General features: G+C 40.0%; 1 protein-coding gene across 20 annotated transcripts in view; it reads right to left on the reverse strand.

The window, feature by feature from the left end:
- NRXN3 (neurexin 3) overlaps positions 1–23776 on the reverse strand; it is a 1702647-nt gene that overhangs the window by 182858 nt on the left and 1496013 nt on the right. For all 20 annotated transcript variants that reach the window (XR_014260952.1, XR_014260953.1, XM_082451199.1 and 17 more), the window contains one exon: positions 7756–7927. Coding sequence is in view for 18 of the 20 variants with exons in the window: in XM_082451199.1 (XP_082307325.1) it covers positions 7756–7927 (172 nt within the window). In the remaining 2 variants the exon portion in view is untranslated. The remainder of the gene's footprint in view (positions 1–7755; positions 7928–23776) is intronic.

The following is a 23776-nucleotide window of genomic DNA, read 5'->3' on the forward strand; positions in this document are numbered from 1 at the left end:
TCTTATAAAGTCCTACAGAATTTTCCAGGAAAATTATTCTTTTGCTCAACAGCTCTCTAGATCAAAAGGACTGCCCTGTTCGCAAATGAATTCTGGATAAATCTCTTCAGTTACTATAATTGCTACCATATTATCTGATAGACAGTTTCATCATTATGACAAGCTCCTTTGTGTGCTATTTAATTATTTTATAAGTAACCTTGAGTCATGTGTTAGCTTAATGGCTCAGGAGCATATGCCACGTGTCCATGTGCTCACGTGCTATGTGTCTGTGTCTATCAGAAATGCTCTTCTCTTCCATAGGATGATTAAGTATATATGCAAGCATATGTGAATATATGTAAATATATAATTTACATACATCTATGTACACATCCTTGTCTTTTTGTCTTCTGGGCGGTTATGTTTAATTTTAGCATTAGGCAGAAGCCCACAGTTTGCCTTGAAACTCTTATCAGCTTCTAAGAGACATTTACAGGGAGAGAAAGGCTCTAGGTTTGATAGCAGTAATTGTATTTAACTTGTAAGATACAAGGCTATTTATCTTGTAGCTGGGAATTCACAGAAGAGAAAGGAGGCTTGTCTGATAAAACAAAAATTAAAGAAAAAAATACTAAGCACTCTTTCACCATTCTCTCATTCTCCAAGTAAGACCATGAAACAGTAAAATAGACTTTCATTTAATAAAGCTCTTCCTGTTCACTTAGATATGTTGCTAGAAGGTAAAATGGGATCATGAAAGGAAAGAGGCTCCAAGTCCCCAAGGCCTGAGCGATGGTGTAGAGGAAGGCAAATGTCATAAATGCCCGGGTTAGTGCTGACTTCTAACTTGGCAGAAACTGAAAATTTAACTTGAGAGAAAAATTCTAAATTGTCAAGACTTGGGATAAGACCAGAATTCCTGGGGCTTGCAAGTGTTCTAGGGTATCAAAGTGAATCCCTGGAAGGAGCAGAGTGTGATGAAAAACTAGAACTCTCAAGTCAGGTGGTCTTGGGTTGGAGTACCAGCGTCTCCACTTACGCTGTGAGCCAGGTAAGTACCTGAGCTCTTGGAACTGTTCTTAGTCTGTAAAATGGGGATAGTACTAACATTGACCTCTAGCGTTATATTAAGGCTAAATAAGATATTGAACATAAAGTACAGAGTATGTAGTAAATGCTCAACCAAGAGCAGCCATCACCATCTGGATGAGTTTGGCCGAGAGATGATGGCATCCCCGTTTCCTACATCTCTGGGACAACAACCCCATGAATTGAGTGGAGTTATTACCCCAGTGACTGTGTAAAGACAAAACACATTAGATGAGTTCAGAAGGTGTATGAAGGTAAATGCCCGTTATTTTATTAATGGTATAAATGAAGATTTACATTATGTAAAACAGATAGAAGGAAATAAGAGACAGTATATCCTAGTCCTGCACCGGCCAATACCAGCCACCAGCCACTAGCCGCATAGTGTCAGCCTGAGGATTGAATGAAACATGTATTTAAATCCCTCAGTGCCTAGGACATAATAATTGCACAATAAAAGTAAACCTTCAGGGCCTCAGTCATACCAGTCACATTGCAAGTGTGGCTACGTGTGGTTAGTGGCTACCATATTGAACAGCACCAGCACGCAGTCTGAATGAAGAAAAAGAGACATTTTTAGCTTTCTAAATATCAGTGATTCTCAAACCTAGCTGCATATAGAATCACCTTGGGAGCTCCCTAAAAACACTGATGTCTGGACCAGTGCTTCTCAAATTTTACTGTGCATGTGAGTCACCTGGGGACCTTGTTAAATTCAGATTCTAATTCAGTAGGTTTGGGGTGGGGCCCAAGGTTCTGCATTTTTAACAGCCTCCCAGGTGATACTGAAACTGCTGATACATGGGCCACACCCCAGACCAATTAAATTTGATTACCTGGGACTGGGGCCTAAGCAGCCACAGAGTTTTAAAAAATTCCCAAGAGAATCTCATTTGCAGCCAGGTTAAAGGATGCTGCTTACACACACACACACACACACACACACACACACACACACACACACACACACACATCACCAACCCTAGCAAGTTGAAAGTCCCTTGGAAATGGAAACTCACCTACCTGTGAGTCCTAATCCGTTCCTGACAAATTGGAAAAAAATGACTATTTAGCAATGCAAGTATTTAGCATGCACTGGTTTGATTGTTTAATTGATACATTTTGTGACCAAATGTTTGAAGAACTTATTGTAAGATGGTTTTAAAGTGTATTTAGCAATGTTCAAGCACATTCATTAAGTAAGCCTCTCTCTAGTCGATGCTGTATCGCTACAGTCTTAAAAGCATGCTCAAATATGGCTTTCCCTTTTGGTTGTATTTATGCTTCTTATCCCCTTTGCAGGACTTCACTGTCTGTTTTTTCTGCAGCTGAACTGAAAGTAACACTAGTCCTGAATGGATGAATGAGCAGGTAGATGGGGCTTATTTTAATGTGTGCTTCAAATCTGGCAAGGCCTCAAATCTTTGAAGGCAAAGACGAAAGAAAAGGAAAGAAAACCTCCTGGCTAGGAATTAATGAAAACTCAAGGCCTGAGAAATTTCAGGATTATGTCAAGTACACAGACTTGTTTTTAACCCTTCAAAGTCTCAATAATCTAGGATGAGATGTGAACAAAAAAAATCTCTCTTACCCCCATGCATACTGTCTAAACAATGAAAGGATAATAAGCATTTGAAATAAAATATGTTGGAGACTTTCTTTAACTGGGTAATTCTCAAATGGGGGCAGTTTTGTCCCCCAGCAGACATTTGGCGTTTGTGGAGACGCCACTGGCATCAAGGGGGTGGAAATTACGGATCCTGATAAACATCCTACAACGCACAGGGCAGCCCCCCACCCCCAGCAAAGAATTATCCAGCCCCAAATCTCAATAGCACCAAGGCTGAGGAACGCTACTAACTAAACGAGTCCAGGCAAGGACTTCTATTTGAGAATACTTTAATGGAAAAAACAACAAAACTAATAACCTAGTGTCAGTAGCAATAAAATTGATAGGAGATAGGAAAATGAGAAAGAAATTTGAGGGAGTGCGATCTGAGTATCAGGATAGGAATCCTGAGTCTGTCCCTCAACTGTGTGATATCATCGGGTAAGTTATTTTGACTCTCAGAGCCTCAACAATGTAACCTTAATATGAGTATGGAGGTAATAATACCAAACCAAGTACCCTCACAGGAGGGAGTGAGGCACATATGCAGTAATGTGTATGAAGGCACTTACAGCATCAGTAAGCACTATAGCAATGTTTTTACTTTCAATCCCTATAAAGAAAAAGTTCTTTGGAATTTGAAACATTCAAATATAAAGAAAGAGTTTTCCCATCCAGTGTCCTTGAAGGGGAGCCACATCTACATCTTTTCCATGATCTGAGTTGGGTGGTCAAGCAGGATTGAAGCATAGGTCATCGGTGGACATTTTATTGACTGAGGAAAGGGAATTCCAATCAAGAGCACCTCCATGAACTTAGTGTGCGATATCAAGGAAAAGGGAAGAAAAACATTGAGACTCTGCTCTCCTCAGCACCACCTGCTATGGGAAGATGGAAAGTCTTACACATTGAAGCTGCTTATCAGTCTTCATTTTCCAGGAAGCCTGGCTCTGACCTAAAAAGCCCCTTCCTGTACCATGTTCAGTGTTCTGAAAGCCCTGATGACATAACCAGCCACTTATTCACAGCTGAGAGAGAGGATCTTTAACCGTCCCAGGCAGCTCAGCTTCCCAGGGGACCTAGAGCTGGGGCTAAAATTAATTCCTCCTGCTCAACTCACCGTTCACCTCCCCTCTCTTGTCCCCTCCACTGCATTGTGTCAAGACAGCAATTAGAGGCTTTCTAAGGAACATTTGTCAGTGCCCGGAGGATAACTCCGGGCTGATTCTTCTTTTATTTCCCTCTCCTGTTCCTTAGCCTTTCTATTTTCAGGTTCAAAGAAAGAAGATGCTTTTGAGTTGTATCTCCCAGAATTAAGTGATATAAGATTCTGATGGCTATAGAACTATTTTCATTTTGGATCCTTCCTGATTCACAAAAAGCCAATGCTACATGCCATGGGCCCAGCTGGTTTCTGAACACTTCACAGTGGGATGTTTCAGCAGAGCCACATAAAATCCTATAAATGAGTATGAGAAGGTTCTGGAGCTGACCCACTCACCCTGGTGCACAGGGACCTGGAGAGCAGACATGGTTTCCTGAGAGCATGCCTTCCGAATGAGGTGACGTAAGTGAATATTCTGTAGGAGTTATATTTCTCTACTGTTTAAACATTAGCTATAGACAAGTAGCACAGCTGAACTCCTCTTGCTGGGTTATAGACTTATCACTATTGATAAAACAGAATGGCTTGGAAAAAGAATGGATACATCATTTTTGCAGAAACTGTGTCAAGATTGCATGACCAGGTGGCTTGATTCTTTGATACCTAGATACAGGGGTTATTTTGATCTTATGGTTTAAAATAAATAAACATTGCCAGATTGCTCTAATGGAGCTTTAAATTTAGCAAAATGGCTCCTTTCAGTAGCACAGGGAAGCAGGTGGGAGAGAAAATAAGGTATCCAAAGCTGAAAAAGTGAGCCACTCCTAGGAAGTCCTAGTCCAACTAGAATGCTGGACTTCCCAAAGCCATTTTCCAATCTAGGCAATGGAGTAAGGTGACAGCTCCTTTAAATACTCAGTATTCTTGGAGTCGCTTCATGGAAGCACACTGCCATTGTTGTTAGGAGGGCAGCTTCGTCTCGTTACAAATGAGTCTTTTAGCACAGCTAAGAAAACTTTTATTTTTTAAAAGAGGATTTTCGACTCCCCATCTCACAGTAACCACCTTTGTGTGGTTACTGGTACTGATCTATGTAACACGACACTTTAAGAAAAGGAATAAATCTAAGATGACACAAGAAAGATGCTCATTTCTATCTATTAATTTTTCAAAATATCCCCCAATTTACTATGGGAGCAATATTGGAAATTGTGCTCAGCTGGGAACAGGAGAATCTGGTCCTAGTTCTGTCCCTCATTTACTATTCTCTCATGACTATTCTCTCATAGAAAAAACACAATATCTCCCTGGGTCTCATTTTAAATTTGAAATGGAGAATAAAAATACCTACCCTACCTTATTTCCAGGCTATTTAATAGTCAAAATGAAGTAGTCTATATGAGTGAATATGTAATAGCAAAAAATGCTACTCAAATGTTTGGTAATCCTCGTAGCTAACATTCATTGAGTATTGACTTAACTGACCCAGCATTATGTTGGGTATTTTACATGCATATTCACATTAGCCCTAGAAAGTAAGTATTATCATCATCCCATTGTATAGACTCGGAAACAGAGACTTGGGAGGTTCAATATCTTGCCTCAGGTTTGGAACTGGATCACCAAATAGGAGGAATGAGCACTTACCTAGAGAACCAAGAAAGCAGAGAGAGTAACAAATGAGAATGTGGGGAGAAAGAATCTGCTATATTTTGAAAGCATTATAGTGATCATCAGAGAAGAAAAGTCAGAACTGTTAGAAATTCTTACACTTAGTTTATAGTTGTTATATTTTGAATTATTTGTGGGGACATGCACCAAATATTTTAGTGCTTAGGGCTTTCAAGGTCTTAATCTAGTGGGCCTCAGAATTATAGCTAATGGCACCAAGATCCCAACTCTAGCCAGTTGACTCCAAAGCCCATACTTATAACTGCTTTACTGTATCATGTCCTGTAATAATAACACATATTATTACCAAATGACAGTTACCAACAGTTACTAGTAATAATGGTTTTCAGTGGGAAGCAATGCCATTAAAGAAAGGTTTGTTCTGTTCTGAAAACATAGGAAGCAACCCGTAATTCGGAACTAAACATACAAAGAGATAGGCACACAGCAAGGGTCACTGGTTTTCTTACATTTATGTGGTTTTAAAAATGACCATTAAAGAGCCTTCTCATTGCTGGCAGCGAACTCAGAATTCTATATTGGCTCAGGGCAAGTGTTTAGCATCAATTTAGAATCTTTGAAATTCCTAATAGAAACACAACAGATCCTACAGCAACAGTATCAGGGCCAATGATAATATGCATAGAGAGGGATTGATTTTTCTTATGAACAAATTAACAGTTTTTAAGATTTCAGGCTATTTCGATTCCTTCCATCCCTCATCCCCCAGAGTTTAAGAAGCATTTTAAAATCAGGTCTATTAGTGTCTAGTGCATTTGGATGATGATGAGAATTCACTGTAGCTGCTAACACCTCTGGCTTTCTTCAAAGGCTCAAAGATAAATGCATACGGTCATTTTTGGGCCTTAATCTAAGACATGCTAAGAGTATGTCAAAAGACTCCCAGCAGAGACTGAGCTGGATATGGTACAGAGACTGAGATGGTAGATAAATGAGTGGGTGGGGCTTTTTGCTTCAGTATTTTGGGGGTCTTGTATGCTCTTTGTGAATGCTCCCATAATTTTTAAAGCAGACATAGGAAGACTCTGGCTAATAGAGGGAAAACCCAGTAGCACAGTTACTTCCAATTGGCATTTAAAGAAAAGTAATGCTAACTTAGGCATGAAAAAATAATCACAGCCTTCAAGTCATTCAACATTCTTGGGCCACAAATAGGCAAATTTACATATTTCTCTCAAGTGTGATGATTATTAGCTAAAGGGCTCTTACATTTCTGGAAATGTGCTTCCAGCTTCCTTACCTCTGTGCTCACCTCACTATAAAGGAAGTAAGAAGATAACAGTGAGAAAATGATGTGTAGTTTGGAGTGTAGGAGATAAAGAGTTAGACATAGCATAAATGCCCACATTAGTGACAAGTTCAATATTCTGAGCTATTCTCTTGCATCTACCAGGTGACAATGTAATGATGGAGCAAAGGCCTTTAGCCAAAGTATTTTCCCTTCCATTCCTGGCACTTTTATGATCAGGGTTCAGGGCTCTTTCCTGGTAGAAGTGAGAGATGAGAGGGAAAGCTAAGGGATTATTTGAATGATCTTTTTAAAGAAGGCAACCTTTCCCCCCATTGTCCTTGATTTGGCCATCTGGCTCTGGGAGTTTGCTGGCGAATGCTCCTTGACTATAAAATTTAAACAGATGATTAACCCCTCTCCCTCCCACACCAGTATGCCTGCTATTAAAATGCTTATTAGGACCAACCTCTGAAAATCAAGGCAGGCTAGTGTAAGTGAGAGAGCAAAAACTGGCAAAGTCAACGAAATGAATGGAATTCCACCCTTAGTTTTTCTCTCATTGTTACCCTGACTTGATGTTCATCATCTCAAGTTTAGTAAACTTCCTTTCACAGTCTTTCTGACATCTCTGGCCATCTGTATGTTCAATCACACCTGACTAAATGGCACCACAAAGCCCAGATCTCATATTGATTATTCCATGATTACTGACAATAGTTTATTTTAGAGATGGTGTACCCTTCCCTCCATTGCTCATCATTTGCAGTGCCCCGGAAAATCCATAATCATTGTATTTGGTATGAGCCAGTCAGCAGTATTAATCAGATGGACAAAAGAAGTGTTCAGTGCATAGTTAGTAAGTCTCCAGAAGCTCCTTATACTGGACCAAGTCCGAAAGAAATAACTTATTTTTTCATCCAAAAAATATGAGTGTGTGCTTAATATTCAGTGTTTTAATGATTGGGTGACAGTCATGAGAAAATCACCAGTTAGAAGTAAGAATGGGAGAACAAAAGAGAGTCTGGTCATTGAGAGTAAAACATGTACCTGTGGGATAATGCTCATTCACTGGCCAGTTGTCCACCTGAAGCGTGGCATTGCCGCCGTTCCTGGTAAAGCGCACCACGTGGTATTTGCCATCATTTACCGGGGTCCTCTCCTCTTTGATGGAAATGTCAACTGTGCCAATATTGAAGACAACTCCAATTTTCCCCTGTTCCTATAATAAAGAAACACAAAAGGCAAGTTATCCCTAACCACAAGGTTTTCTCCCTTTAAAATTGATCCTTCAACTAACAATGAATTTGTAGGTACCCAGAGAGAGCTGTCGGCTTGAAGTTAATAATAGTATCCTACATTTCTCCATGGGCTTTCATCCTGAACATAAAAGCCAATGGTACAAAACCACCCAAATTGCTCTCAGAGGCTGCACTGCACAGGTTACATCATTTGATTGCCCTCAACAGATATCAAAGCTGGAACCACAGAACTACCTAACAAGTGAGTAATGACACTGCAAGGTTCTGTGAGATGAATTAGGCATGTTTTCTAGAAGAGGCTAATCAGACACTGAATTGTAGGTTACTTCACAATTCAGATTTAGGATTAAAGAGGAAATGCAAGCCTGCTTGCACTCTGGGGGGCAATCAAGGCCAAGAGGAGGTGTACAGAATGGTTAGGAGCCAATACCATGGGAGCTAGCACTATAGACTTACTCTTGGTGATACTTTCTGTAGGTATAAAGCACATAGGAAATGTCTCCTCAGTGGGGCCCAGTGAAACTGAACTGGGGTTTTCCAAGTCAGATGCTGGCACCCTTCCCACACTTGTAGCCCTATTCCTAAGGTTAAGCCAAAGAAGGAGGTAATATTCAGTGCTATCGCTTTATGTTACACAGCAGAAGAGAATCTCTGTGGCCCTACATAGACTTCTGGGAGGGAAAACACAATGAATTCCAGAAGAGTAACATTAGGGCAATGAAGTTGATGATTATGGTGATGGTGGTGGTGGTGACATCAACCACCTCCTGGGAAGTGCCCAGAAACACTGAAATATAAATAACAATGTTATTAAAACTGTTACTCTTCTCCTTTAATAACCTATGACTAAGAGTTGGAATTAGTATTCAGAAGAAGACATAAAATGAAAGTAACCTCACGGATCAGATATAATCAGTCTCTCTCAAACTCTCTGAAAGGTATCAGCATGCAGGGTGTCAGGAGGAAATGGGCAAGGAGAGAAAAGAAACATCTTTCTCCATTTCTCTAATAGTCTGGCTTATTGGCAAACAGTTGGTTGGACTTCCAAAAACAATAAGATTTAGTTGTGATTCTGATGTTCTACAAGACTGAGTCACAATATTTGTCCGCATAGTCTCTGTTATCTTCTATTTCCTTCTATTCAAGAAGAAGGAGAAGGAGGAAGAGGAGGAGGAAAGGAAGGAGAAGGATATGGGAAAAGAAACCCAGAATCCACACCAACCAAGACATAGGAAAGATTCCACTGAATCTCAGGTTTAGTCATTTTGGTTCATTCATTCATTCATTCAATATATAAATACACTATTTATTAAGCACTCACTACACTTAAAGTCAATAAATTGAGACTTCTGGTGAGATTTTAGGTACTGGTTTCCATATAATTTGCTAGACTTCACTTATTTTTCCAAAAGACAGGCTTTCCTTAACTAGCCAATTTTCCTTTAGTTATGTGAACACATCTTGTGCCCAATAAAAGAATGAATAAGTAGCTAGGAGCCTTAATCGTAAAAAGTAGGAATCTAGGCTGATCAAAAGAGGCTGATTTCAGCATGCAGGGATGCTGAGATACAGAGTGGACGTTATTGCTTCCTTTGTGCCCTGATAGCACAGCACACAGTGTAAAATGATGTCTGCAATTCCCATGTTCTGTTCTCTGGGAGAAGCAATTCAGGCGCCTCCCCAAATGGTGACTAAACATACTCATTTTCTTAAGTTTCTAAGAAACAGGATTTCTTAAATCCCTGTTTATTGAGACACTGTGTTCTCAGCTTTGTTTTGTTTTGTTTTCCTATCTCTGCACCTCCAGCACTAAACAAAATAACCTACTATTAAAACATGACGCATGGATAAGTGAACCTCATGATCGGTTCTTTTGCATCTTTCATGCCCATAATTAATAATATTATGATCCATTTTATTCTTTCTCCTTAATTCTCTGGGAATGCAGAAATGACAATATGACTTTTCTGCTTTCTCTTAAAGAGTTGGCATGCACTTCTAAGGATGTGTGTGTGTGTGTGTGTGTGTGTGTGTGTGTGTGTGTTGGTACCTAATCACGCTCGTGCCTAAATAAGCAAGGCTATAATAACCTGAGTCATAATCTTTTTAGCAGAATTGAAGGACTGGAGGAGTGAAAAAACCATGACTGCAGACACCATTACTCCTCTGCCCCCCCCACAAATATGGACTGTTTATTGCGTCACTGTTCTTCAGTGAGAAACCACTGTATAAATCCTGGATGCATGTAAAGGACTGCTGGAGATTCAATTCACCTCAGTCACTAATTAATCATGGATGGAGGACAGTTTTAGGGGGAGAGAGGAGACCTTTAAACCAGCCTTCTGCAGCTTTTCATCAACAGCAGTGGCAAAGTACAGTTCTGGCTCAAGGAGTAGGCTATCAGTGAGATATATTCTTGGGCAGATTTTCTGCAAGATCCATAATAGATTCAGGAAAAGAGAAGATTTAATCTCTGCCAGAATAAATATTTGGTCCTTATCTTAGGCGCCACACATTTGCTATCGCAATCACTGTTTTGGGGAGGTCTTCTTAATCCTGCTAGCACGTTGCCAATGTCAGTGGAGACCCTTACCCAGATGTTTCATTGTGTTTCCTGCAGTGGTAAATGTGCCTGTGCTGGACCTCAGATGTGGTCTCTTCACTCGCAGTAATGAAATCTCTAATGAGATTTCATTACTGCAACCTCCTTGTCATTTGTCATGGGACCACAGTGGCATTATAATCTGTGGCTAACTGCTTTGTCTCGGTCCATTATAAGCTTTGTGACAAATACCCAAACAGTTGCCCAGGCTTGAATCCATCATGCTCAGCTGCCATGAAAATAAAGTCTGCTGGCTCATGTGTCCAGAGAAGAGATGATGTGAAGGATAAAAAGCACTGGCTTTGGAGTCAGCCCTGACTAACCTGGGGCAAGTGACTTAACTTTTCTGAACCCATTTCTTGATAATATATTATGGGGATAGGATACCAGCTTTACATACTTTGGAGGGCTGTTATAAGGCTGAAATGTTATAGTTAATATGGCAGTACTTTACTTTATAAATAATAAAATATTATACCAATATAAGGTATACATGAGATCAAGAGAAGGAACCATTCAATCATTTGACTGTTTAAAACACTGTGATTGCTGGAGAAGTTCATTGGTTCGATATGATAAACATGGGTTTTAGAATATCTTGGTTCAAATAATACCTCTGATTCTTAAAGCTGCATGACCTGGGGCAGGTTGTTTAACTTCTGGTGTTTCTTTTATAAAGGATCACATGGAGGGAGAAAGGCAAATTGCAGTGAGGATTTTAGGAGAACACATAGGTTTGAAGCACCTGGCACAAAGCTGTGCATATTTTGGGACCTCAGTAAATGTAAGTCACCACTTCTCTTTCTTCCCCCCGTTAGTGTAGTTGACACGAGTGGCATGAGCCAAGGACTGGTTGGCTTGGCAACACTGTCATGAAGAAATATTGTAAAAATAAATGTAAATTTCAGCAAATAGAACACTAAAAAAAAACAACATTTGCACGGTTGATTTCCTGCCACGATTTGGTAGTTGCTCTCTCTCCACGTTCCTTGGTGCCTTTTATAAGCCTCTCCAAGATAAGCAAAAGTGTAGGTGCAAAAACAGCATGACTATAAATTTTAATAACTCCATACCCTTCACCACTAAAGTTGCTACCAAGGCAATCACTTCAATCTGTGTTACTCCTTGATATTAAAAACAAAGACAAGTGGTAAATCAGAAGACATTACCAAAGAATCCTCAAGTGCATTCAGGGAAAAACTGGCTGTCTTTAAATAGCCAGTAAGTCATTCTTTATCAGTAATGACTCTATGAGCCCACATGGTTCCTCAAATTAGTCCAGCTCCACCTTTCCGATCCTCCATCAGCCAAATAGCACTGATTGCTACGGAGGTGACCCAAGAGATGCTACCAACACCAGGGTCAGATTTCAGGAGCAGAAATGCTCAGGGGCAAGAAATATCCTCAGGAATAAAGATCTCCTGGAAGGCGATCTCTTCATTCATTCCAGAGCGCCCCAGGGGAAGGCAAAATGCACCATCTGCTATTTTAGAAAACTGCAGCTGACAGAAACAGAACTGGGGCTCTCAAATGTGTGCCAGGACGCTATGCAAAGGAAGCAATTCTCAATATCTTAACTTCCAGGTTTCACCCAGAATTTGTGAGTTCAGTGCTAGGCGGTAAAACAAGGAGAACAACATGAATGTGAGCCTTCTTGGGGCCAGACACCATCAGGTCTGCCATACTCATTTCACAGTCTGGCTTATAGTAAATAAAGTAATCAGTGGCACTATTTACCACATTTTGGTAGTTCTCCTCCATTATGGGCTCATAGGAGAGAGAAATTCTGGGTCCGCTTGTGATGGGTAGGGCCAATGGACCAGTGTTGACCAATAAAATCAGGTGTTACTACTGAGCCATCCGTTTAATTGCTGGTTTGAGACCTGCCAGAATTCTCCCATTTGCTCTGAACCACTGCACTCAGCAAATTCCTAGTAGTGACTTCTTTGTCAGTCTGGGTCATTGAGTGAGGATGACAACGAACCACACTACAATCGACACGGAACATGTGAGAAACAAAGGCTTTAGGCCACCAAATACTGGTATTTGAAGCTGTTTGTTACTGCAGCATAACCCAGACTATCTGGATGACGGAGTAGGTGCTCAACAAGTATTTTTAACAGAATAATTTTCAAATTCCCACAATTACCCTTAAAAAATTTTTTTTTTGAATGTAGAAGCATTTAGGAGAATCCAGCTATATTTTATTAAGCCAGACATGAAAGAGATTTGCAAAGATGTAAAACAATGCCATTATCAGTAATTTTTAAAATACTGCTTTTCAAAAATTATGTTATTTATGTGAACATGAATTGGGCTTATTACTCATTTCTAAATGGATTAATAAACAGCTATTTTAAATGTTTCATGGTTTTAATTTCTAACAGGGTAAACATCACTAGATATAACTCACGTTAACAAAAGCTCTTTGGGCTTCTCATCATTTTTTTAAGTTTAAAGGGGTCCTAAGACCAAAAGATTTGAGAACTGCTACGTTAGCTGATCTGGAAGGTTTATTCCACTTCAAAAACGTCATTATACTCTTGTGTTCAGAGTTCCAGGCAAAACAATACAAAATTAGATTTGTTCTATCTTTTCATTCTAAGACATAGCCTAACAATTTAGTACAAAAATTGAATTTTACCTACATTTCTTTTATTTTTTTAATTTTTGTATTTTATTTTATTTATTTTTTTATACAGCAGGTTCTTATTAGTCATACATTTTATACACATCACTGTATACATATCAATCCCAATCTCCCAATTCATCACACCACCACCCCCACCCCCCCGCCTCTTTCCCCCCTTGGTGTCCATACGTTTGTTCTCTACATCTGTGTCTCAGTTTCTGCCCTGCAAACTGGTTCATCTGTACCATTTTTCTAGGTTCCACATATATGCATTAATATACGATATTTGTTTTTCTCTTTCTGACTTACTTCACTCTGTATGACAGTCTCTAGGTCCATCCATATCTCTACAAATGACCCTATTTTGTTCCTTTTTATGGCTGAGTAATATTCCATTGTATATATGTACCACTTCTTCTTTATCCATTCGTCTGTAGATGGGCATTTAGGTTGCTTCCATGTCCTGGCTATTGTAAGTAGTGCTGCAATGAACATTGGGGTGCATGTGTCTTTCTGAATTATGGTTTTCTCTGGGTATATGCCCAGTAGTGGGATTGCTGGATCATATGGTAATTCTATTTTTACTTTTTTAAGGAACCTCCATACTGTTCTCCACAGTGGCTGTATCAATTTACATTCCCACCAACAGTGCAAGAGGGTTCCCTTTTCTCCACACCCTCTCCAGCATTTCTTGTTTGTAGATTTTCTGATGATGCCCATTCTTACCGGTGTGAGGTGATACCTCATTGTAGTTTTGATTTGCATATCTCTAATAATTAGTGATGTTGAGCAGCTTTTCATGTGCTTCTTGGCCATCTGTATGTCTTCTTTGGAGAAATGTCTATTTAGGTCTTCTGCCCATTTTTGGATTGTTTGTTTGTTTTTTTAATATTGAGCTGCATGAACTGTTTATATATTTTGGAGATTAATCCTTTGTCCTTTGTTGATTTGTTTGCAAATATTTTCTCCCATTCTGAGGGTTGTCTTTTCGTCTTGTTTATGGTTTCCTTTGCTGTGCAAAAGCTTTGAAGTTTCATTAGGTCCCATTTGTTTATTTTTGTTTTTGTTTCCATTACTCTAGGAGGTGAATAAAAAAAGATCTTGCTGTGATTTATGTCAAAGAGTGTTCTTCCTATATTTTCCTCTAAGAGTTTTATACTGTCCGGTCTTACATTTAGGTCTCTAATCCATTTTGAGTTCATTTTTGCATATGGTGTTAGGGAGTGTTCTAATTTCATTCTTTTACATGTAGCTGTCCAGTTTTTCCAGCACCACTATTGAAGAGACTGTCTTTTCTCCATTGTGTATCCTTGCCTCCTTTGTCATAGATTAGTTGACCATAAATGCGTGGGTTTATCTCTGCCCTTTCTATCTTGTTCCATTGATCTATGTTTCTGTTTCTGTGCCAGTACCATACTGTCTTGATTACTGTAGCTTTATAGTATAGTCTGAAGTCAGGGAGTCTGATTCCTCCAGCTCCGTTTTTTTCCCTCAAGACTGCTTTGGCTATTCGGGGTCTTTGGTGTCTCCATACACATTTTAAGATTTTTTGTTCTAGATCTGTAAAAAATGCCATTGGTAATTTGATAGGAATTGCACTGAATCTGTAGATTGCTTTGGGTAGTATAGTCATTTTCACAATATTGATTCTTCCAATCCAAGAACATGGTATATCTCTCCATCTGTTGGTATCATCTTTAATTTCTTTCATCAGTGTCTTATAGTTTTCTGCATACAGGTCGCTTTGGTCTCCCTAGGTAGCTTTATTCCTAGGTATTTTATTCTTTTTGTTGCAATGGTAAATGGGAGTGTTTCCTTAATTTCTCTTTCAGATTTTTCATCATTAGTGTATAGGAATGCAAGAGATTTCTGTGCATTAATTTTGTATCCTGCAACTTCACCAAATTCATTGATTAGCTCTAGTAGTTTTCTGGTGGCATCTTTAGGATTCTCTATGTATAGTATCATGTCATCTGCTAACAGTGACAGTTTTACTTCTTCTTTTCCAATTTCTATACCTTTTATTTCTTTTTCTTCTCTGATTGCCGTGGCTAGGACTTCCAAAACTATGTTGAATAATAATGGCGAGAGTGGACAACCTTGTCTTGTTCCTGATCTTAGAGGAAATGCTTTCAGTTTTTCACCACTGAGAATGTTTGCTGTGAGTTTGTCATATATGGCCTTCATTATGTTGAGGTAGGTTCCCTCTATGCCCACTTTCTGGAGAGTTTTCATCATAAATGGGTGTTGAATTTTGTCAAAAGCTTTTTCTGCATCTACTGAGATGATCATATGGTTTTTCTTCTTCAATTTGTTAATATGGTGTATCACATTGATTGATTTGCGTATATTGAAGAATCCTTGCATCCCTGGGATAAATCCCACTTGATCATGGTGTATGATCTTTTTAATGTGTTGTTGGATTCTGTTTGCTAGTATTTTGTTGAGGATTTTTGCGTCTATATTCATCAGTGATATTGGTCTGTAATTTTCTTTGTTTTCTAGTATCTTTGTCTGGTTTTGGTATCAGGGTGATGGTGGCCTCATAGAATGAGTTTGGGAGTGTTCTTTCCTCTGCAGTTTTTTGGAAGAGTTTCAGAAGGATGGGTGTTAGCTCTTCTCTAAATGTTTGATAGAATTCACCTGTGAAGCCATCTGGTCCTGGACTTTTGTTTGTTGGAAGATATTTAATCACAGTTTCAATTTCATTACTTGTGATTGGTCTGTTCATATTTTCTATTTCTTCCTGGTTCAGTCTTGGAAGGTTACACCTTTCTAAGAATTTATCCATTTCTTCCAGGGTGTCCATTTTATTGGCATAGAGCTGCTTGTAGTAGTCTCTTAGGATGCTTTGTATTTCTGTGCTGTCTGTTGTAACTTCTCCTTTTTCATTTCTAATTTTATTGATTTGAGTCCTCTCCCTCTTTTTCTTTTTTGTTTTTTTAAGTTTTCCGAGGGAGGATGTGATTCTTTTTATTTATTTATTTATTTATTTATGGCTGTGTTGGGTCTTTGTTTCTGTGCGAGGGCTTTCTCTAGTTGCGGCAAGTGGGGGCCACTATTCATCGCGGTGCATGGGCCTCTCATTATTGCAGCCTCTCCTGTTGTGGAGCACAGGCTCCACACGCGCAGGCTCAGTAATTGTGGCTCACGGCCCTAGCCACTCCACAGCATGTGGGATCTTCCCAGACCAGGGCTCGAACCCATGTCCGCTGCATCGGCAGGCAGATTCTCAACCACTGCGCCACCAGGGAAGCCCCTCTCCCTCTTTTTCTTGATGAGTCTGGCTAATGGCTTATCTATTTTGTTTATCTTCTCAAAGAACCAGCTTTTAGTTTTATTGATCTTTGCTATTGTTTTCTTTGTTTCTATTTCATTTATTTCTGCTCTGATCTTTATGATTTCTTTCCTTCTGCTAACTTTGGGTTTTGTTTGTTCTTCTTTCTCTAGTTCCTTTAGGTGTAAGGTTAGATTGTTTATTTGAGATTTTTCTTGTTTCTTGAGGTAGGCTTGTATAGCTATAAACTTCCCTCTTAGAACTGCTTTTGCTGCATCCCATAGGTTTTGGATCATCGTGTTTTCATTGTCATTTGTCTCTAGGTATTTTTTGATTTCCTCTTTGATTTCTTCAGTGATCTCTTGGTTATTTAGTAACGTATTGTTTAGCCTCCATGTGTTTGTGTTTTTTACGTTTTTTTCCCTGTAGTTCATTTCTAATCTCATAACGTTGTGGTCAGAAAAGATGCTTGATATGATTTCAATTTTCTTAAATTTACTGAGGCTTGATTTGTGACCCAACATGTGATCCATACTGGAGAATGTTCTGTGCGCACTTGAGAAGAAAGTGTAATCTGCTGTTTTTGGATGGAATGTCCTATAAATATCAATTAAATCTATCTGGTCTATTGTGTCATTTAAAGCCTGTGTTTCCTTATTTATTTTCATTTTGGATGATCTGTCAATTGGTGTAAGTGAGGTGTTAAAGTCCCCCACTATTGTGTTACTGTTGATTTCCTCTTTTATAGCTGTTACCAGTTGCCTTATGTATTGAGGTGCTCCTATGTTGGGTACATAAATATTTATAATTGTTATATCTTCTTCGTGGATTGATCCCTTGATCATTATGTAGTGTCATTCCTCATCTTTTGTAACATTCTTTATTTTAAAGTCTATTTTATCTGATATGAGTATTGCTACTCCAGCTTTCTTTTGATTTCCATTTGTATGGAATATCTTTTTCCATCCCCTCACTCTCAATCTGTGTGTCCCTAGGTCTGAAGTGGGTCTCTTGTAGACTGCATATAGATGGGTCTTGTTTTTGTGTCCATTCAGCGAGCCTGTGTCTTTTGGTTGGAGCATTTAATCCATTCACGGTTAAGGTAATTATCGATATCTGTGTTCCTATGACCATTTTCTTGATTGTTTTGGGTTTGTTTTTGTAGGTCCTTTTCTTCTCTTGTGTTTCCCATTTAGAGCAGTTCCTTTAGCATTTGTTGTAGAGCTGGTTAGGTGGTGCTGAATTCTCTTAGCTTTTGCTTGTCTGTAAAGCTTTTGATTTCTCCATCGAATCTGAATGAGATCCTTGCTGGGTAGAGTAATCTTGGTTGTAGGTTCTTCCCTTTCATCACTTTAAGTATATCATGCCACTCCCTTCTGGCTTGTAGAGTTTCTGCTGAGAAATCAGCTGTTAACCTTATGGGAGTTCCCTTGTATGTTATTTGTCATTTTTCCCGTACTGCTTTCAATAATTTTTCTTTGTCTTTAATTTTTGCCAATTGATTACGATGTGTCTCGGCGTGTTTCTCCTTGGGTTTATCCTGTATTGGACTCTGTGTGCTTCCTGGACTTGGGTGGCTATTTCCTTTCCCATGTTAGGGAAGTTTTCGACTATAATCTCTTCAAATATTTTCTCTGGTCCTTTCTCTCTCTCTTCTCCTTCTGGAATCCCTATAATGTGAATGTTGTTGCATTTAATGTTATCCCAGAGGTCTCTTAGGCTGTCTTCATTTCTTTTCATTCTTTTCTCTTTATTCTGTTCTGCAGCAGTGAATTCCACCATTCTGTCTTCCAGGTCACTTATCTGTTCTTCTGCCTCAGTTATTCTGCTATTGATTCCTTCTAGTGTAGTTTTCATTTCAGTTATTGTATTGTTCATCTCTGTTTGTTTGTTCTTTAATTCTTCTAGTTCTTTGTCAAACATTTCTTGCATCTTCTCGATCTTTGCCTCCATTCTTTTTCTGAGGTCCTGGGTCATCTTCACTATCATTATTCTGAATTCTTTTTCTGGAAGGTTGCCTATCTCCACTTCATTTAGTTGTTTTTCTGGGGTTTTATCTTGTTCCTTCATCTGGTACATAGCCCTCTGCCTTTTCGTCTTGTCTGTCTTTCTGTGAATGTGGTTTTTGTTCCACAGGCTGCGGGATTGTAGTTCTTCTTGCTTCTGCTGTCAGCCCTCTGGTGGATGAGGCTATCTAAGAGGCTTATGCAAGTTTCCTGACGGGAGGGACCGGTGGTGGGTAGAGCTGACTGTTTCTCTGGTGGGCGGAGCTCAGGAATACTTTAATCTGCTTGACTGCTGAAGGGTGGGGCTGGGTTCCCTCCCTTTTGGTTGTTTGGCCTGAGGCAACCCAACACTGCAGCCTACATGGGCTCTTTGGTGTGGCTAATGGCAGACTCTGGGAGGGCCCACGCCAAGGAGTACTTCTCAGAGCTTCTGCTGCCAGTGTCCTCGTCCCCAAGGTGAGCCACAGCCAGCCCCTGCCTCTGCAGGAGACCCTCCAACACTAGCAGGTAGGTCTGGTTCAGTCTCCCCTGGGGTCACTGCTCCTTCCCCTGGGTACCAATGCGCACACTACTTTGTGTGTGCCCTCCAAGAGTGGAGTCTCTGTTTCCCCCTGTCCTGTCAAAGTCCTGCAATCAAATCCCAGTAGGCTTCAAAGTCTGATTCTCTAGGAATTCCTCCTCCCATTGCTGGACCCCCAGGTTGGGAAGCCTGACATGGGGCTCAGAACCTCCACTCCAGTGGTTGGACTTCTGTGGTTTAAGTGTTCTCCACACTGTGAGTCACCCACCCAGCAGTTATGGGATTTGATTTTACTGTGATTGTGCCCCTCCTACCGTCTCATTGTGGCTTCTCCTTTGTCTTTGGATGTGGGGTATCTTTTTTGGTGAGTTCCAGTGTCTTCCTGTCGCTGCCTGTCCAGCAGCTAGTTGTGATTCTGGTGTTCTCACAAGAGGGAGTGAGAGTACGTCCTTCTACTCCACCATCTTGGTTCCAATCCCCCCTCCAAATTTTATAGGTTAAAAAGATCAAGATTCAGACAACTGAGAATTCGTACAAGTACTAAAAGATATATTTAAGATTAGAATACAGGTCTGTCTGACTTTAAAACCCATGGGTTTTCCACCTTGTTATGTTTCCATCATATGTATTCATGTTGCAACTGAGTTATTTATATAAAATGGTATATGTATTACATATTATACACTTTACATCTGTATAACCTGCCTAACCTGTCTGCTTAACCTATTTGTGTATATTTCAAATGTAGGGATCCTAACAGGTGCTCAGCAAATACTTGTTAAATTAATGGATAAGTGAATGAATGAATATAAATTATAATGTGTGGTCATGATACAAAGAACTGTGTTAATATGCTTTTATACCATGGGAGGCTAACTAGGATTTGAACAGTATGGGATAAAGCAGAGAATTGGTCATTTGTATTGAGAATTTTTTTTGCAATAAATCTTGGGCAAAACATATAGTCTCATTATGCTTTATATATGCAATCTGTAAAATACAAAAGGATGAGGTACAATTTACTTGATTCATCAGATAATTTTGACTGTGGGAGGATTTTATTGAAGTTCACTAGGACAAAACACCCTGCATTTGTTAGATCATGTATGGGTTCTTTACATGGCTATTAATTATCTTTCAGTGAAGATCATAAGCCCATTCTTTCAATATTATAATCTCCTTGTTCTAGACCCAAGACAACTGTTAGATAATAAGCAGTGAGTGTGCACTTCTGGCGTGCAAAGCCATGTGTTATGAAGGGATTTGAGACCAGGTCTCTCCCTCAAGAAGTCCAAGATAGAGAATAAACCTATCCGGAATCACTCAAACTGACAAGTCTCCAACCTGTGCATCTGGGAGAGGGTTTGGACTTCCACTGTCATCCCATGACAATGACCCAGTCTCCTTCCCTCGAGGAGCTTAAGTGTGGCTGTGTGTGTGGCAGGAAGGGCAGGGAGGGAAGAAGAAAATGTCTGCTCTGGGTCCCAGAGCCTTTAAGATCTAGAAGCAGAAGACCTGAGCCCAGTCAAGGCTCTGCATCTTATTGCCCAGATGATCTGGAACAGGTCTCAACTGTCTGTATGAAAAATGAGAATAACAATAGAAAGACAACAATAATAATAATGCCTGTGTTGAATGGTACTTAAGAGAAATGAATAAAATCTTGGCAAATTATGAAGTGCTGCTCAAAGGATGATATAAACATAATGTTAATGGTGGGGGTGAAGATGGTGATAATAGTAAAGACAGTGAAGACAACTGGGTAAGAAATAGTATGACAGATGATGGGTGAGTCAGAGACTTTTGCACACACCCTACACGATACTTCTCTGTGTATTTGAAATGACTGTCTCCCATTCAAGAGCATCAACTCCAGAATCCATACAGACTGTCCCTAGAAAATTCATGTCAAATGGCTTGGAAATAAATTCTATTTTCCTAACTCTGCACGGGTCTCTATGACCTTTGCGCCCACCCAGCAAAATTGTATCCATCTTCCCCCCCAGCTGCAGTTGTGCTTCTCCTGTTGTTTCCCTGATGTCTGGTTGCACGAGGTCAATCAATTAAAGTGGATTAGATCCACAGGCCGAAATACTAACAGAGGGCCAAGAGAGATAAGACTGATAAATAGCTCAAGACAGTTCCATCTCTAAGTCCCAGAAAAGAAAAAAAAGAGAGAGAGAGCATGGATGACAGCTCAGGACAACAGGAACTCTGACCCGAAGAGGGGAATCAAGGAAGGACGAGACAGCTGGTGCAAGTAAATAAGATGCAAGTCAGACCCAGGGCTCTAACAATCACCGGTCACACACCGGCATCCTGAGTCATCATGTCCTTCAAATCCACTCTGAACATGCATTTCATATTGACAGACCCCAATGTCACACTCCCTCGTTTGGTAGTTAAGTCTGACTATAAAGTGAAAATTAAAAGTTCATTTCCGTAGGAGCCCCAGTGTTTCACCAGGGCCTGGAGCAGTCTCCTGGCAGGATTCAGGTGACAGCTGGCAGGGCAGTGCTGACTGAAACCCAGTACAGACTGAACATCTCCCATAAATGCCTTGCTTGTCCCCCAAATCTCTGCCACAGCTGTGAGGAACCACCCAATGGCCTTAATAAAGAGACCTTAAGCCCTGTGCTCACAGTAACATCAAAATCCTCAAAATTAGGAAGCACTTTTTAAATCACCAAGAATTCTTCCAGAATATCTTACATCTTTTTTTTTTACATTATAATCCCAGTTCTATTTTTCAAAAAGTTATACATACACATACGTATATATATGTACTTATACATATAGATACACAGAGAGAGAGCGAGAGAGAGAGCGAGAGAGCGAGAGAGACAGAGAGAGAGTGGGGGGAGGGAAGGAGAAAGGGAAGAATGTCTGGAAGGATAATACCAAATTGGTACTACGTGGACTATCTGGGACGTAAAGTGGGGTCTAGCGGCAACAGAAACTAACGTTGTGAGTTTCTATACTGTTGAATTTTACAGAGAGCATATGTTGATGGAATAATCACGTTTTTGCTTTTTAAAAAATTTAGACAAAAGTTTTTCACCGAGAAAATGCATCTCAAAATGGCTTTTACCTCCCCCCACCCACCTTGCGCGTATGCACACTGTGCGCGCGCGCACACACACAGAACGTGAAAGCAGAGTATCTCACATCTTACCTACACACTTACAAAGTGTGGTCCTGGGAGCGGGATCAGCCTCGGCATCACTTAGGAACTCATTAGAAATGTAAATTCTTGGATCTAAAACCAGACTCTGAATCAGAAACCCTGGAGTGGGACCCAGCAATCCGTATGTTCACAAGCTCTCCTGGTGATTTAGATACTTGCTAAAGTCTGGGAATGAATTCCTTATATTAATGTTTTGGTTCCACTAGGGCTATGGTTTCAACTGGGGTGATTTGGTACCCAGGGACATTTGGCAATGCCTGGAGACATTTTTGCTTGTCACAACTAGGGGTGGGGCGCTAATGGTCTCTAGGGGGTATAGGCCAGAAATGTTGCTCAATATCCAACAATACACAGCCAAGAAATACCTGCCCTATAGTACGAATAGTGTCACTATTGGAAACTCTGCAGTAGGGAGTACAAAACTTCAGCCACACAGCAAACACCCTTAAAGCATGCATTGCATGACAGAAACTGATCTACAAACGTTTACATATATAGTCTAATTCATTGCTCACAAAACTCCTTCTATGAGGTATGTATGCATGCACACAACACAAACACAACACATAGAATACACGTGTACCCAAGGGCATGCCTGTGTGTACATATATGTGAATTTTGAATATTTGGTCTAAACTTGTCTGGCCCTCAGAGGGCAGGGTGAGCAATGCGCATGTGTGGGTAATCTGACTTGCTCCTACTCTATGTTCTATTCAAGTGCCCTTTTTACAGATGCAGACTTGGCAAAGCAAGCTCACACAGCCAGAAAGTGGCGGGTCTAGAATACATGTCCTCTGATATTTTCCCTGTCTGCTCTTGGTGACCCCTTTCTCTTATCACTCATTGTTACTACCCTAGGAAAGCCTCCCAGTACATCTCCCCGGGCACAATGACATTAGTTGGTAATTCCAAACCCAATTTAGTCCCTTGACCCTCACTACAGACTAGAATTAGTCAGTTTCCATGAAGAAGTATAATCAGTTCTGAGTGGGCTTCAAAGGAGAAACTCCCTGTTCTAGAACTAGATATTACAGTCCTAGGAAGAGCAGCAGCTCCCATAGGGAAGACAGACCAGCCAACAGCTCATAACCTTTCAAGACCTATTCTGTGGTGGTAAGGAAACCGTCAGTGATTCTCCAAAATACTTTATTATTTGCCTGTCTTTCAAGTGACAGACTGAGTTAACGTTATGGCTTCAAGGAGAACGGACCTAGGTGAATAATAAACCTCAACCAAGAATTCTTGGTTTAATAAGCAAGGCATTCTCAGTCATTCCCATAGATGAATTCCCAGGCTAAACTCTATACCATTTTCTAACCAAAGAGAAGAAAAATAGTATACACATTTCAGAACTGAGAGATTTAGTACTTTGGGAGTACCAGAAAATACAATGTAGATGACTACATTTTTTTTATGATGCCTCTGGAGAATAGGTATGCAAAAGACACAGAAGGCAGAATGGCCTGAAGCAGAGATCAGCAACTATGGCCAAATTTGGCTGTTGCCTGTTCATGTAAAGAAAGTTTTATTGGGACACAGCTGTGCTCATTCATTTCTATATTGTCTTTGGCTGCTGTAGCACTAT

This window comes from Balaenoptera physalus (assembly GCF_965194825.1).
Source record: "Balaenoptera physalus genome assembly, chromosome: 2".
In the NCBI taxonomy this organism is placed as follows: Eukaryota; Metazoa; Chordata; class Mammalia; order Artiodactyla; family Balaenopteridae; genus Balaenoptera; species Balaenoptera physalus.